Here is a 17,249-nt window from a genome sequence, read left to right as displayed (position 1 = left end):
ATATCTTTATCTATGGGTACAAACTGCTGATTTAGATTCGATGAAAAAAGATAAAAGAATTTCGAAGACAGAAAAGAAGTGTACAAAGACGTGCGAGTGCACTCAACTAGATATTTTTCTGCATATCCAGTATCATTGTTAATTATTATTAGAGATGGTTGTTGTTGCCGGTTCATAACGTAACAGACAGTGACGATGATGAAGGTTGCCATCGTATTGAGCAACAGCAAAGTAGTTAGTAGTTATTTTAAAGAGAGAAGAAAGAGATAAGATAAAAGAGTTACAATATTAGAGATAGAGAGATATACTACGTATAATAATAATAGCAAAAAGATGATGAAACAATCACCTTTAATAAGACTGTTATTATTCACATTACTGTTAACGTGTATGACAAATAGATCATTTGTAAACTATGTTTATGGTGTAGTTACAATCGGTGGATTAATAGTGAATAAAGAACCGTTACAGTTTACTGAATCATCTTCGCAGCCTTGTACTTGGACGATATCGGTCAACTTGTTAAATGATAACCCGGCTCAAGATATCTTGCAAGTGCAGTACAAGAGTTCATTGTACAATGTAATTGCATCTTTTACAAATGATGCAAATGACAAAATCTACTATTACGGTACAGTCTCTGTACCAAGTCCAACCACTGGTAATGCCACTGGCACACCTGACAATATAACAATATCAACCACTACTTCTATCTACAATTTAGCATATACAGGTTCTCCTTTGATTTGTACTGTTGGTAAGTAGATCTAAATATATATATAAAATATAATATATCATAATGAATAATAATATTAATTATTATATATTTTTTATTTTTTTTTGTAGGAGATGCTGATCCTTCAATAACACATTACGGATATTTCTATGATTCAATTAGAAATGAAGGTGTTTTTAATATACAAACAACAATATTATATGATCCCGTCACTGTTTGTTCTAGTTCTGTTTGTGGTCCAACAAGAGTGGTTGCAGATCGTCACACATCCCCAATGACTCGAACTAGAATCTATGAAATTACATTCTCAACATCAACAACAACCTCTAGTCAAATGTTATCGATTCTATCTGCTCAGGCGACTATACCATCATTGTTTAGTAGTTCTGGTATGTACATACAAATATATTTAAATATATAAACCATCCTTATCCAACCCCCTAACTTTCTAACACTATATATATATATATATCTCTTTTAGTACAAACAACTGTTAGTTGTCCACCAAGTAGTATTACAGCGTATGGATATAAAGGTGCAATTTCATCATTTGACTGTCAAGTAGAAATGACTGGTCCATCGGTGTTGACCACCCAACAACCAGCTGCCTTTTTTTTCCCCACCAAAGGTAATCGTACATCGGGTGTCTACACCTTCTACTTTTATACGCAGTCTCCTGCCACGCACATTTTACTGCTTCAAGCTTTCGGCACTTCAAACTTTGTAGATAGACAATACACTATAACATTTACAAGTAAGTTAAATTAAATTAAATAATTAATTAAATTAAATTAAATTAAATTAATATCTCTTTCTTTCTTTCTTTTTTATTTTAGAAATGACAAGTACATATTTTATTAATAGTATTGTTAGTAGTAATAATACAGTGGCAGTATTACCAACTAATCCATCAGCATTGATGAGTTTTTCTACGACTAAAAACCTTTCACCATCCACACTTACTTGGACAGTGGATGATCAGTTGAGAGAAAGAATGTTATATCATACATTCCCATTCTCTTTTGGATATGGTAATGCAGATAGCTATGTACATACCCTCTCCCTTATCATTCCATCATTTTATCAATTCTCTCCCTTCAAGTTGACAGTCGAAACCTATGGTACTTCAAATTTTTTAACTGTTCAAAAATCAGTTACTGGTAGTATGTAAACTAAAATAATAATAATTAATTGTTATAATATTTAATTTATTAATTAATTAATTTTTTTTTTAATAATTTAGATGAAGATATAATTGCACCACAATTATTAAATATAAATTATCAATTTTTAGATTATAATAGTGGTATTATTAAATTAAAGATTAAAGATTTGGGATCTGGTGTGAAAAAGATAGTCATTGCTGGAAATGAATTAACAATTAATGATTTGTTAAATGGAACGGTTAGAGATGGTTGGTTTAGTAAAGAGATATCATTTAGTATGTTTGGAGATTATGTGACAGCTATATTGATTTATGATATTGCTGGTAATGTCAAAGAGTATAGTATGGATGCACTATACATTGATGAGAATCAATCTCTAAAGACCATTCCAAACATTTATACCATCTCGCGCATGGATGTTTTCAATATTGGAAATGTTGCCTATTCCCACATCGATATTATCAATGTTACCACCCAGACACAACCATTTTGGATTGCATTTGATCTAGTATCTGCACCATTTGTAAAATCGAGATGGTCACCACAACTACTTGTCTTGGGTAATGGTATGGCCACCCAAAGAAAGATTGTGACGGGTCGGTACGATGGCGACGCCTATTACATTCGTTGGGACGTACCTATCGGATCAATCCCAGGTGAACTCCCATTCCTCTTGATCAATCGTGACATTAGTTCTCAATTACTACGTCTCCGTAAAGTATTGTCAGTCGACGGTCCCACCATCGTAAACAAGGGTCTGTATACTCAGGCTACAGGACCAAAGTTTGTAATCAATGCAAAGGTTTTAGAGGTTGTCATTACACCTGGTGGCACAGGAGGTGTCATCTCATGGACTGGAGTAATATTTGACTATGCATTGTTTGCCTCGGCGCAGATTGTGATCCAAGGGTCAGAGGATCCACTACCTTATCAATTTGCAGTGCTTCCAAACGCGACTGGTATCTTTGAAATTAGTATTCCAATCGCAAGCAATTGCAAGACTCAAAACTATACAGTCTCTCGACTAGAAGTAGTGACCATCACCAAACAACTTTTGACCTACGATCCATATTATGGTATCGATTCAATCAATCCACTCTCGGGTATTGATTTGATCAATATCAAATGTACACCCACTGTCGATAATACACCTCCCGATGTTACTGCTTGGAATGTCATCGAGGTCATCCCAAGATACAGATACAAGGTCGACTATACTGTCCAGGAGCAGGGTACCTCTGGTCTGTCAGCACGTCACATTCCAGTAGTATATGCACTCAACAGTGCCAAGGATCTACTCTCGTTCAACTCGACTCGTCAGGGTGCTACCAACACAATCCAGAGTACCTATACCGCCATCATTGATCTTCCATACGGCTTTGTTCTAGGTGGTGGTTTTGGACTTTCACTTTACGGACTGGTTGACAATAATCTAAACTTTAATGGTTATTCAACATATGATCTCGAATCTCTAGGCTTTAAGGCTTATTTCCCAACCTTTGATATTATAGACCCCGTCATTACATCAATCGACCCATTGACTCAAGACTCCAAGGGTGTTGGTCAGCTTGTCGTCAAGGGTGATGCTTTTGGATCGCCACTGCAACTGGCCACTGTCAAGGGTTTCATCCAATGTGATGGCGGTGCCATCATCCCTGTTCAGTCGAGTCATTTGCCTATCAACTTGTTTTCCATGTCTCTAGACCACTCACATCGCCAGTATGCAGTATTTACGTGCAGGTTGACTCTAGATTATCGACGGTCACCAACTTTACAGTTGCCTCTTATGCCCCTCCTCCAGTGCCAGCCGTTATTTGTCCCAACAACTGTAACAGTCGTGGAAATTGCACAAGTTCTGGTTGTGTATGCACATCGCCATACATTGGATCCGATTGTCTTGGTCAAACTGACAATGCCACAAAGACAACCATCGATCAAACCGTTCCAACAACCTCTTTCCTCACCAATCAAACTGACGCCAACAACACAATCACTGCCACCCAAATTGTTACAACAATTTCATTGGTTGAAATTAGAGAGATGGATATCGATGATAAAGAGGTTGTATCCTACAAGCAATTGAATTGGACACCTTACAACTTGACATTAAACAGTACTGAAAAGCAAGTGTTCCTCTACAACACCACAATACAAGGGGACAAGGCAACAATCAATGTTACATTGGAATACTTAGAGATGGAACAAACCTACAACTTTGCCAACCAAAATTTTACGGTCCCAAGTCAATCTGTTAAATATTCCGTTGCCATTTCCAATTATGTCTTTGCAAGTCAACTCAATCACATGGTGTTGTTGTTCAACACTAGTATCGGTAGGGATGAATGTGCAAGCAAAGAGGCTGGCTATCTCGATAGTTCTAATAATTTATTGGCATGGATTGAATTGTCAGTCGGTCAAAATGTACTCTATGCAAGATTCCAACAAAATGCAATCGTCGATGATCGTATAGTCTCTATCCAAAATTCAATCGTTCCCAATAATAATACAAATTCAGTCAATAATACTGCACTTGTAGGAATTCATTTACCAATCTTTTCAAATTATGCTATTATTGATCCTGGTAAGATAAAAAAGAATTTAAAAGAGACAAAAAATTAATATATTAATTCTTATTTATTTTTAAATTGTAGATTTTTCATTATTATTAACGGATAAAAAAGTTACAACCACTTGTATCAATGGAGAGATGGTTGAAGAGGAAAAGAATGAAAATTGGAAGGTCATTGTCATTGCTGTCGTTTGTAGTGCTGTTGGAGCAACAGTACTTGTTATTGCAACCGTTTATATTTTAAAGAAAAACAAATGGAGAATTAGAGAGCAAACTATTAAATTAAGAAGAAGAAAACCAAGGGGAAATTAATTTAATAAATAGTGAATATTAATAAATAAAAAATAATTGTATATTATCAGAAAAGAGGCCAAAAGTCTATTTTGATTGATGGTTTATTTTAATTTATTGGAAGGATCAAAAGTCCATTTTAATTGATATTCATCACGAGAGGTAGAACGTGGAGATCCTATATCATAATATAAATAAAGAGGATCATATTGTTGTTGTTGTTGTTGTTGAGTGTTGTTGATTGATTTTCTTTGAGTGATTATTCCACCTGTAAGTGTATTTGTTTCCAATACCAATACATTGTTGTTATCTGCGTCTAATCTTTGAATTGAAAATTGATAGGTTGTTACCGAAGTGGAAATGATTAATCGTAAATATCTAACATTGGTGTGATTGATTATTTCATCTAATCTAAATGCACCTTTTGAGAGATGTGTACTGAGCCGACAAGTTAGATGAGTGGTGTTGGATGACAACCATTGTTGTTGGGAGACTGATATTCTAGATGTAATTGAATAGATTGGAATGTCGGCTATCCAATTTTCCTTGGGGAGGGGTAAGAGCAGTGATAACTTTTTCACAGGTGGTATGTTATCAATGGTACACCTCCAATCGATTTCGATGAGGTTGAGTGATTCAAGACTAGTTGGATAGGAGGAAGATAAAACATTTTTTTGTAATTGGGAATCAGATCCAGATGATTCCCAAGCCAATTTCTTTAAATGTTGAGGTAGTGGGTCATTGTTGAATGCCTGTTTTAGTTTGATGAGTGTTTGTGGGATATTAACAGATTCATACTTTCCATTGATATATAGATGAGTGAGAGATGGCGGCAAAACATCTTGTCCAAGTATATCTTCATCTATGTATTTATAGATTGATAACTTTTCAAGAGTTGGTGGGATGATATTGGCTGGTATGATTTCAGCGCATTCATAAATAAGCAGGTCCTTTATCGATGTACATAACAATAGACTGATTCTTCCATCAATCAATGTTTTTTGTTGAACGCTTAATTCCTCCAATAGTGGCATTGAACATTGCGAAGGGATCTCTACGCATTCAGACCAGATGGTTAGAACCTTGATTGAAGGAGGTACACTAAACGTGATACAGTATTTTCTATCTTGATCTAAAAAGTTGTCGTCAGTGATGACTAGTGTCTTGAGCTTTGATAGACTCTCGAGATCGATGAATCGTTGATCCTGTACCTTTGCTTTTATTTCATCTTTTGACAGGTGGATATCGAGGTACACCAATGAAAGGAATGTATCTCGTGGTGGTATCTCTGTTGGTCTCAGAGTGAGAGATGTCAGACTACTTGGAAAGAGTCCTGGTCCAATATTTGTAACAAAATAACTGTTAAACGTCAGCTCTGTCAGAGATACGAATTTGGTGAGTTGCAATTCACTGAGAGTGTATTTGGTGGCAACATCTAGTTTTAGAGACTTGAGTGTTGTGTTGATAGCTTGATCTTGACAAATATTCAACTTTTGTGCACGAACTGAAAGATGTTGGAGGCGAGGTAAGAGTGGGATGTTTAGATCAACCGTTACATCTTTATCTTTTTCCTCAATGAATAGTGTCTCGATCGATGGAATCGAGTAGAGTGACTCTAGTCGTTTTGATGTTGTTTGAGAATTCTTGACCATAGCTGTTTTGATGTTACTCTGATCGGCTCTATTCATATCATAGATGATGTCTTGAATCCATTGAGGATAGAGATCATTGTGATGGTCAGGTAGACATATCACATGTTGATCCAATATTCTATTCTTTAAGATATCTTTAAAAGAGTTGAGTTTGAATTGAGTAGCTGTTGCTTTAAACTGCTTTGATTCGTATCCCGTATCAGTGATTACTTCTATTCCTTTAAACTTAACCAATCTTCTTAAACCACTATTATGATACAACTTTTTACATGTCAGCAATAAACATATTATATCTACATTATCACCAATATCTGTTATGATTTGTGATAGTATTAGATTAGATAACTTTTCCATCGACATGTTATAATAAATAAATATTGTCGACAAAACTGATGATCATCACAATTTTTTATCAATACTTTTTTTTAAAATTTATTTAAATTTATTCCTTCCAATAATAATATTTTATTTAATTTGTACTAAAGTAATAATAATAATATTATGATTAATGATTATCATTAACTTTTACTTTTGAGTTGAAATGTAAATGGCTAACAAATATCAAAATATAAATAAATGGGGTCATATTGTTGTTGATAGCTAGTTGTCTTTTTTTGATTGATTATTCCACCTTGAAGTGACTTTGTTTCCAATACCAATACATTGTTGTTGTCCGGGTCTAATCTTTGAATTGAAAATTGATCATGCTGTAGATTGGAAAAGATGATATCTAAATATCTAACATTGGTGTGATTGATTACTTCATCTAATCTAAATGCCACCGTAGTGTAAAATTGTGCCCAATATCTGCAAGTTAGATGTGTAATGTTGGGTGGTAGTTGTTGTGGTTGGGAGATGATAGGTTTGTTTAACTTTGAGCTGATTGAATAGATTGGATGAAATTTCGATACGCCTCTATCAGGGACTAAAGATATTGATAGATATTTAATGGTTGGGGTATATCTTCAATCGTATAGTGCCAAGATAGAGAAAGGTCGAGTGTTTCAAGACGAGGTGGGTACGACGAGACCATCGAATCGATTGTTGTATCTTTTGTTTCCAACATGCGTCTGAGTGAGTTTGGAAATCCTCCAGGTTGATCTCGAGAGTCCACTTGCTTTAATTTGATGAGTGACCGTGGGAGTTGGACATATTCTACACTCCAACAATCGTTAGATGTATGAGCGACGATGGTAATACTTGGTCAAGAATATATTCTTTGACGTATCTATATATTTTTAACTTTTCAAGACTGGGTGGGGTGACATTGGCTGGAATGGGTCCAACTCAATCACGAATAGTCAGTTTCTTGATCAGTGGTGATGACAATACAGATATATTTCCATCCATCAATCGGGGAGCATTGACATCCAACCTCTCCAACAATGGCATAGTACATTCCGATGAGACCCTCGCGATTTCAGTCATAAATTGGAGAACCTTGAGTGAAGGAGGGACACTAATCTCGAGGCGGTGATTCATGAATCGAGCGTTATCCATAAACTTGAATGTCGTAAGAGTACACATATCCTCGAGATCGATGAATGATATATGGTCTTCCTCTTGCTCCTTTGAAAAGCTGATCTCTAGCGTGACAAGCGATGTAAACACACGGAATGTATTTTGTAGAGGTACCTCTGTCAAGTTTAAAGACAAAGATGTCAGACTGGTTGGCAAGTTACATGGTCCAAATGCAAAAGCATTGTAACTCTTGATGCATAGATCCGTCAACGATACCAATTGGTCGAGTCCCAAGTCATTGATTAGACAAGATGGGTCATCGTATTCTAAACAAAGAGACTTGAGTGATGCGTGAGGACCAAACTTTAACCCTTCAGTACCTTTTCTTTGATGATTTCTAATTATTTCCTAAGTTGAACCTCTTCTTTCTTTGTAAACTTCTTATTAATTAATTGTATGTTGTGATTTTAAAAAGCTATGACGATGATACTATGATTCACAAATTTGGTGTTGCATAACTATGAATATTTATATCTCTATGGTGAACATCAAAAATAAAGATGTTTAAAGAAATAAGAAAAACAAAAGAATTCTCTCTCTCTCTCTGACTCATCAATAATATTATCACAATCGATACCTAACTAATAGAGATCTATAATTGAAGGATTAATCCTTTATTTTATTTTAAATTTTGGTCGCGGTGTTCCATGTTCCATTTCAATTGAAATGGAAAGGCCGAATCTATATCAAAATATAAATAAATACTCTCATATTTTTGATGATGAGGTTGTTGTTGTTGATTAGTTTGATCACCTGATTTTGTTCTATGTTGAGTGATTATTCCACCTTGAAGTGACTTTGTTTCCAATACCAATACATTTAGATTGTCAGGGTCCAATCTTTGAATTGAAAATTGAAATGGTATCTTACCAATGTTGATTGACAAATATCTAACATTAGTGTGATTGATTACTTGATCTAATCTAAAAATCGCTTTCTTTAAGTCAATTTGATTCGGCATGGAAAGTCTGCAAGTTAGATGTGTAGTATTGGTTGATAACCATTGGTGTTGTTGGGTGATAATGGATTCGTTAAAACTAGAGGCGATTGAATAGATTGAAGAGGATTCAGTTGCAGGGATTAATGATATTGATAGATATTTAATAGTTGGTGGTAAATCCTCAACGATAGTAAGATTCCAAGTGGGTAAAAGGTTTAGTGTTTCAAGATATGGAGGTGGACAGGATGATGGGATCACAGAATATGCATCTTGGCTATTTAGTTGTACCTGAGACAAGTTGTCTCCCACTTGCTTTAGTTTGACGAGTGATTGTGGGAGTTGGACAGGTTCGTAATATCCCTTGATGGATAGATGAATGAGCGATGATGGCAACACAACATTTCCAAGACATCCTTTTTTGTATTGATGCAATGTTAGCTTTTCAAGAGTGGACGGGATGACATTGTCTGGAATGGTTTGTTGGCAAAAACGAATAGTCAGTTTCTTGAGAAAAGGTGATGACATTGCAGAGATACTTATCAATTGGTCAGAATCAACGTATAGTCTCTCCAATAGTGGCATGGTACATCTTGACGCGATGAACGTGGAATAGGACAAAAAGTCAAGAACCTTGAGTGAAGGTGGTAGACTAATCTCGATGTCGTTTCCTGCATTTTCAAAAAACTTGAATGTCTCTAAAGTACTTATATCCTCTAGATCGATGAATTGTGGGTGTTCTTCCACTTGATCTATTGAAAAGCTGATCTTTAGTTTGACAAGCGATGTCAACAAAGCGAATGTATCTCGTGGGGGTACACTTATCAACTTTAAAGATAAACAAGTCAGAGTGCTTGGCAATAGACCTGGTCCAAGTCCAAAAGTATTGTAACCCTTGATGCTAAGATCCGTCAAAGATACCAATTGGGTGAGTCCCAACCTGTCTAGATGAGTTTCGTCTTTGTATCCCACTACAAGAGACTTGAGTGATGTGTGAGGACCAAACTTTAACCCTTCAGTATCAACAGAGAGGTGTTGGAGTTGTGGTGGTAGTGGAAAAGATACAAGATCCAGAGTATCGTAGTGGCAGATGAATAGTGTCTTGATCGATGGTACCGTGTCATAGAGGGGTTGTTGTTGTGATGACTCAATATCATTGTCTAGAAAGGAGTAGCCGACAATAGCTGTTGTGATGCCTATCTTGTCGACCCTGTTTTCATAAATGATCCTATCTTGTATCCATTTTGGGTATTTATCATCATCAAGTTCTCCAGACATTCTACTTATTACCTGATGGTCAGGTATACTATTCTCCAAGATATCTTGAAATGACATGAGATTGAACCGATTAACTGTTGCTATAAACTGTTTTGATGTCTCTCCCTTGTTATTGAAAGCTTCTATTCCATTGAAACTAATCGATCTTTTCAAACTACGATTATAATACAACTTTTTACAAGTTAACAACAAACATATTATATCTACATTATCATCAATACCTGATATGATTTGTGATAGTAATAGATTAGATAAAGATAGATTTGATAACTTTTCCATCGTTTGACGTTTTAATGAAGATGGGTACAACACTGAAAGTACAACAAATTGAAAGGAGATATTAAATATTTCGAGCAAAAAATGATATATATATATTTTATAAAGAGAGTTGAATTAATTTTGTTATATATATTATTATTTTTAACAATTTATTTATTTATTTATTTATTTATTTATCCAATTTATTGAAGAGGTTCAAAACCCCACCCAACTCTGGTTGGATCATATTCAGAGAGATACAAATAGATTGGTGCAAATGATTGACCATCCACCATTGATGATGATGATGATATTCTTTGGGTAATGATTCCACCATACAATGATTTCGAATCTACAAACAATACACTTTTGTTTTGTTGATCCAATCGTTTGATTGAAAAGTTGTAAATCTCTCCACCCAATTGAAATTCTAATTGCTTGACATTGGTCTGATTGATCACTTGGTCCAATCTAAAATTGACAGTCGATTCTCTTTTTTTTAAGAGACGACAACATAGATGGGTGGTGCTGTTGGGTAACCATTCTTGTTGTTGTTGAAGATTGTTGATTATGTTTATCTTTTTGGCAATCGTAAAAACAGTGATTGCGTCTGACCGATCCTCGATTGATTCTTTTTCAAACAATGGAATAGAGAGAGAGGTGATCGTTGGTGGCACACTGACTCGATAGTCTCCCGATAAATTGAGCATATTGAGTGTGTGCAGATTGACGGGATACGTAGTTGGAAGGGTGAGCAATAATGTCCGAGCACCCCAGTTTGACCTCCATTTAATGTGCTGCAATTGACTAGGAAGTGTCAGTGTGGTCGTATCCTCGGTCATACTTCTAATCATATCTAGTTTGGTAAGTGACTCGGGTAGCAACGTCATTGATCCGTGGAATAGGTCAAGTCTTAAATTGGTGACTGACGATGGGATGGATCCAGGTTCAAGTGTATTGGATTGCAGACCACTGCAAATTTTGACTGTTTCAACAGACTGTGGAATGAGTCCAGCTGGCACAATACCATCGCAATCCGTCATGATGAGTGTCTTGAGTAATGGAGACGACAAGAGACTGACCTTGCCGCCAACAAGTGATCCAAACGGCACGCTTAAACGATCGAGCAGTGGTAGACTATATCTCGGCGAAGGAATGTGCACGCTTGGTGACAAGAGACAGAGATTGGTGAGTGACGGGGGTGGACGAACCTCTATACGTGTTCGATCATCGACGTCAAGATCATCCTCGTAGAATTTAAAAGAGACGAGTGATCCAAGCGACTCTAGGTTGACACAATACTCTTTCGAGTCCTCGGCCATGATCATAGAACAACAATACGATATCTTGAGATGGACGAGCGATTTCAATGGCAGGAATAGGTCATCTGACGGTATCTTTCGTGCCTTGAGACTGAGTGACGTCAGACTGGTTGGCAAGATACCAGGCTTGATTTTAGAGACAAAGTCACTCTTGAGAGACAGAGTGGTCAGCGACGAAAGTCTGTCCAGTCCCAATTCACATAACGGGATTTGAAGGGGAGTGGTGAGGTTTAGAGTCAGAGTCTTGACGTGTTGGTGTGACCCAATCTTGACATTGTATGCAAACACCGAGAGGTGCTCCACAGTCGGTGACAAGTCGACCGATTCAAGATCCAATACAAGGTTGTTCAAGTATTTAATATACAATTCCTTTGTTGTTGGAAGGTCGAGATGACCAAGCGACTTTAGTGACGATGTACGTTGGTTGATGTAGTCGTCTAATCGAGCACCGATCAACTCTTCCACACACGGTTCTCCAACCACCAACAACGCTGCTTTAACACTAGCATTCTTTTGAGTCAGACGAGTAGAGATCCACGACGACAAGAGTTGTGAAGCGACCATGCTGTCGTCATCTACAGAGACGAAATGATCAGACACACTATTCTCAAATACTTGTTTGAATGCTTTCAAGTTGAATCGATTGACTGTGGCTGCAAACCGTTCACTTAAATGACCCTTGTCAGTGATAGCTCTAATCTCTTTAAACTTGATTGTATCTCTTAAACTACTACTATTACTATATAACCTTTTACAAGTCAACAACAAACATATTAGATCTACATTGCTGTCAATCTCTGATATGATTTGTGATAGTAATAGATTAGATAACATTTCCATCTTGTTTTGATAATATGATAAATATAAAAGACATTTGTATTAACTTCTAGTATAGAAAATCTTTGAAGCTAATTAATTAAATAATTTATTTTTTCTCCTCTGTCTTTGTTCTTTCTGATCCTCAAGAATTTTTTAAACTTGTACTTTCGTATTTCTCGAAATTTTTAAATAATACATAGATAGATAAATAGATAGATATGATAGATTCATGATAGAGATACATAACAAGAGTAACAACCTCAACGATGTTATTATCGGTGTCATTCGAACAAGGTAAGATATTCCCCAGTCTATCACAACCAGAAAAACCAGGGTCGGTGGCGATAAAAAGAGAAATACAACAAAATAATAACAAGTAAACCACCATCATCTCTTGAGAAATATTCCAAACCTAGTATCAGATTTTGTTAAAAGCAAATATGGAGCAAACGGTGATCAAATTGCAGAATGGAAGGAATATGTTTCAATTGGTTCGTTGTTCGTAATGACGATTGTATGATGCTCGACACGCACTGATAACTTATTGTTGTTCAAAGTATTTGAGTGGTTCTTGATGTTGATGATTGGCAGTCACAAATGTTACCAACTATCGACATCAAGAACCATTCAAACAAATACTACCAGATCCTTCAAAAGTACGTACAAACAAAAATCACCCAATAAATAAATAGAAAACTATAGTAGTTTATAATGAATCTCTTTCCCAAACCAACAAATTGCTTTAATAATTTTATTTTTAAAGAATCAAATAGATTGTGGATCATCATCATGGTAATGCTAGCATGTTAATATTAAATATTATTTTTAATGATTTATTATCTTCACTTCCATTAATCACTCATCGTCTCCATCATCTACGTCTTCATTGGAAAATGTCCAATCCAATTCAAATGAAGAGTAACGTGTATTAAAATGTAAATAAATGGGATGTTGATGTTGTTGAGAGTTGTTGATTGTCTTTCTTTGAGTGATTATTCCACCTTGAAGTGTATTTGTTTCCAATACCAATACATTGTTATTATCTGCGTCTAATCTTTGAATTGATAATTGAAAGGTTGTTTTCTTTTTAATGATGAGGCATAAATATCTAACATTGGTGCGATTGATTATTTCATCTAATCTAAACACACCCGTTATGTCACCAATTTGACAAGTTAGATGAGTGGTATTGGGTGGTAGCCATTGTTGTGGTTGTTGTTGTTGATTGGTGGCTATTGTCGAGGTTATTGAATAGATTTTCATATATTTGCCCAAGTCTATTGATAGATATTCAGTGATTGGTGGTATAGTAAAGTTACTTTGGAGTTTGACCAGAGTGAGTGACTCAAGATGAGGTGGATAGTTGGATGGGAATACAAAATCTGGAGCTTTGGTCCGCTGATGAACACCCCAAACCAGTTTTTTTAAATGTCGAGGTAGTGAGACTGGAGCATCTTCTCTGAATGACAGGTACTTTAGTTTAACGAGTGACTCTGGGAGTTTGATTTTCTCATTGTGACTTCCATTGAAGGTCAGATGAGTGAGTGATGGTGGGAATACAACTTGATCAAGTATATCATCGGAATTGTCTGTATAGATTGTAAGCTTTTCAACACTCGATGGGATGATATTGGCTGGCATGGTTTCAGTGCAATTGTGAATAATAAGTTTCTTTATCAAAGGGGATGAAGATAGACTGACTTTTTCTTTCATCAATACACATTGTCGCACATCCAATCTCTCCAACTGTGGCATCGTACAATGTGATGCGATTTGTATGCGATCTGACCAGAGGACAAGATTCTTGAGTGAAGGAGGTAAGTTAATCTCGAGGTTCAATGTAGTGCCATTACCACAATTTCCCTCAAGTTTGAGTTTATTGAGATGACCCAGACTTCCAAGGTCCATACATTGTTGCAATTCATTATTTCCAGCTCTTGGTATTGGCAGTGTAAAGTCGATCTTGAGTTTAACGAGTGATGCCAATGAAACGAATGTATTTCGTGGAGGTACATTGTCCATCAGTCGCATAGAGAGTGATGTCAGACTGCTTGGCAAGAGACCTGGTACCATATCTGTGATAAAACTTCTCTTGAAGCTAAACTTTGTCAGAGACACGAACTTGGTGAGACCTAATTCGGCAAGTGGGTATACCCACTTTGCAGCTGCGCCAAAGTCCAGTGTCAGAGACTTGAGTGATGGGTGAGGACCTAGCTTCAATTGGTGTGCATTGATTGAAAGTTTTTGGAGACTGGTCAACTGTGAGATATCGGTAAGATCTATAAACGATTTTTGGGTCCCGTTGTTGATGATGAGTGTCTCGAGAGATGGCATAGAGTAGAGTGAATCTGGTTTTGGTAGGTCATAGGTTGCCAAAGCTGTTGTGATACCACTTCGAGTATCAACTCTGTCTCTGTTTGCATAGATACGTTGTTGTATCCATTGAGGGTAGTCATGTCCTATATAATCCAGATCATTAACCAAGATATCTTTAATTGATTGGTGGATCTCTCGATTAAATATTTGATCAGACAGTATGACCTGATGAATCGATATACTATTCTCCAATATATCTTTAAATGAGTTGAGTTTGAATCGAGTAGCTGTTGCTTTAAACTGCTTTGATTCGTTTTGTTGATTTGTATCTATAGCTTCTATTCCTTTAAACTGAATCGATCTTCTTAAAGCACTATTATTGTATAACTTTTTACAAGTCAACAACAAACATATTATATCTCCATTACTGTCAATAGATGTTATAATATGTAATAGTAATAGATTAGATACAGATAATAGTAGAGTCATGTCATGAACATTCTGAATGATGAAATATGTAAAAACATTAAACTTTGAAAAGACGATGCACATGTTTTAATGTCGCCTAATATTTTTTAAATAATTATTTATTTATTTATTTTTGTTTATTTTTTATTATTTTAGTTTAGTCACTGTCACTGTCATCATCATCATCATCGTCATTGTCACTGTCACTGTCATCATCATCATCTTCTTCTTCTTCATCATCGTCATTGTCACTGTCATTCAATCCCACTAGACACAAAACAACTGCTACATGTTAGATCCGTCAACGATACGAATTTATAGAGTTGCATGTCGATTAGTTGATGTTCTACCTTTCCATTTAGTGCTAGAGACTTGAGTGTTGGATGAAGTCCTAGTTTCGAGTTTGCACGACAAGTTTTTGAAGACTAGGTAAGTTTGAGATAGAGCCAAGATCTACTACTCTATAATCATGGCCAGATTTGTAGTTGATGAATAGTGGGTAATCTTTCACCAATACTGTTGTAATACTACTCATATCAGCTCTGTCTCTGTTCTTTTTAGTGATGCGTTGTATCCATTGAGCAAGACGATACGGATCATTATCACCTGATGATCAGATATACTATTCCCTAATATATTTTTAAATGATTTGAGGTTGAATTGAGATCAGCTGTTGCTATAAACTGTTGTGATATGAATCCATCATCAGTGATAACTTGTATTCCTTTAAATCTAATCAATCTTCTAATACGTCTATTTCTATATAACTTTTTACAAATCAACAATAAACATAATATATCTGCATTGCTGTCAATAGATGCTATTATATGTAATAGTAATAGATTTTGTTGCAATTATCCTGTTTGACTTGCAGATTTGGTTTGGAATTAATTGTACATGCGTTTGGCAAATCCCCACTGGAATTGAAATGGAAAGGCCGAATCAATATCAAAATATAAATAAATTTTCTCATACTGTTGATGTTGTTTTTGTTGTTTTTGTTGTTGTTGTTGTTGTTGTTGATTATTCGGTTTCCTCTTTCTTTGTGATTTTCTTTTTTGGGTGATTATTCCACCTTGAAGTGACTTTGTTTCCAATACCAATACATTCTTATTGTCTGGGTCTAATCTTTGAATTGAAAATTGAATAGTTGTCTTGTCATCGATTAATGTTAAATTCCTAACATTGGTGTGATTGATTACTTGATCCAATCTAAAGAACACTTGTGGCGCAGAAATATCATTCAAGTCGCAAGTTAGATGAGTTGTACTGAGTGGTAACCATTGTGGTTGTTTTTGTTGTTGGTCGGCAGAGATGGCTTTGGGTATCCGTTCGCTGATTGAACAGCGGGTCTTTGTCAACGATATTGACAGATGTTTGATGGTTGGTGGAAGGTTGTCAAGAGTATAGTCACCATTGATATTAATAACATCGAGTATTTCAAGATTGGGTGGATAAGAGGCATAATTATATTGGTTATACCATTGAATTGCAGGCGGACAAACCAATTTCTTCAAGTGTTGAGGAAGTGACAGTGTGCCTCTATACTTTAGTTTAACGAGAGTTTCGGGAAGATGGACTTGATCCCTATCGTCGACTTCATTCATGAGCGATAGATGAGTGAGCGATGGCGGGAATACCATCTGTCCAAATATATCTTCATCATTATTATAGATTGTAAGCTTTTCGAGAGTTGATGGGATGATATTGGCTGGAATGATTTGATCGCATTGATAAATGACTAGTTTCTTGAGAGATTGTGATGACAATAGACCCTCCTCTCTTCCATCAATTAATTCTTTTTCACTTGCATACAATCTCTCCAATAGTGGCAGTGAACGTCGGTGTACTATTTGTACATACGAACAATTTTGTTCAAGAATCTTGAGTGAAGGAGGTACACTCATCTTGATCAA

At 35.9% G+C, this 17,249-nt stretch overlaps 5 protein-coding genes across 5 annotated transcripts; 1 reads left to right on the top strand and 4 right to left on the bottom strand.

The window, feature by feature from the left end:
* Positions 1-390: 390 nt before the first annotated feature.
* On the top strand, positions 391-4,783 carry DFA_08441 (uncharacterized protein; the record flags this gene model as incomplete). The annotated part of the gene is made up of 7 exons (XM_004355877.1): positions 391-757; positions 847-1,125; positions 1,218-1,490; positions 1,573-1,899; positions 1,980-3,621; positions 3,654-4,483; positions 4,554-4,783. 7 exons carry the CDS (start codon positions 391-393, stop codon positions 4,781-4,783), a joined length of 3,948 nt encoding a protein of 1,315 aa, XP_004355930.1.
* An 83-nt stretch (positions 4,784-4,866) lies between these two features.
* DFA_08440 (uncharacterized protein) lies at positions 4,867-6,774 on the bottom strand (the record flags this gene model as incomplete). The annotated part of the gene is made up of 1 exon (XM_004355876.1): positions 4,867-6,774. The coding sequence occupies one exon, from the start codon at positions 6,772-6,774 to the stop codon at positions 4,867-4,869; it is 1,908 nt and encodes a 635-aa protein (XP_004355929.1).
* Positions 6,775-6,879: 105 nt separating this feature from the next.
* DFA_08439 (uncharacterized protein) lies at positions 6,880-10,429 on the bottom strand (the record flags this gene model as incomplete). The annotated part of the gene is made up of 5 exons (XM_004355875.1): positions 6,880-6,893; positions 6,971-7,377; positions 7,574-7,700; positions 7,812-8,255; positions 8,641-10,429. 5 exons carry the CDS (start codon positions 10,427-10,429, stop codon positions 6,880-6,882), a joined length of 2,781 nt encoding a protein of 926 aa, XP_004355928.1.
* Positions 10,430-10,611: 182 nt separating this feature from the next.
* DFA_08438 (uncharacterized protein) lies at positions 10,612-12,570 on the bottom strand (the record flags this gene model as incomplete). Its single annotated transcript, XM_004355874.1, has 1 exon — positions 10,612-12,570. One exon carries the CDS (start codon positions 12,568-12,570, stop codon positions 10,612-10,614), a length of 1,959 nt encoding a protein of 652 aa, XP_004355927.1.
* An 834-nt stretch (positions 12,571-13,404) lies between these two features.
* Positions 13,405-17,240, bottom strand: DFA_08437 (uncharacterized protein; the record flags this gene model as incomplete). The annotated part of the gene is made up of 5 exons (XM_004355873.1): positions 13,405-15,008; positions 15,108-15,366; positions 15,791-15,939; positions 16,231-16,250; positions 16,309-17,240. 5 exons carry the CDS (start codon positions 17,238-17,240, stop codon positions 13,405-13,407), a joined length of 2,964 nt encoding a protein of 987 aa, XP_004355926.1.
* Positions 17,241-17,249: the final 9 nt, after the last annotated feature.

Source organism: Cavenderia fasciculata, assembly GCF_000203815.1.
Source record: "Cavenderia fasciculata unplaced genomic scaffold Scf_ET2XIPL01COFD4-5, whole genome shotgun sequence".
In the NCBI taxonomy this organism is placed as follows: domain Eukaryota; phylum Evosea; class Eumycetozoa; order Acytosteliales; family Cavenderiaceae; genus Cavenderia; species Cavenderia fasciculata.
This window is presented reverse-complemented; position numbering and strand designations above follow the sequence as displayed.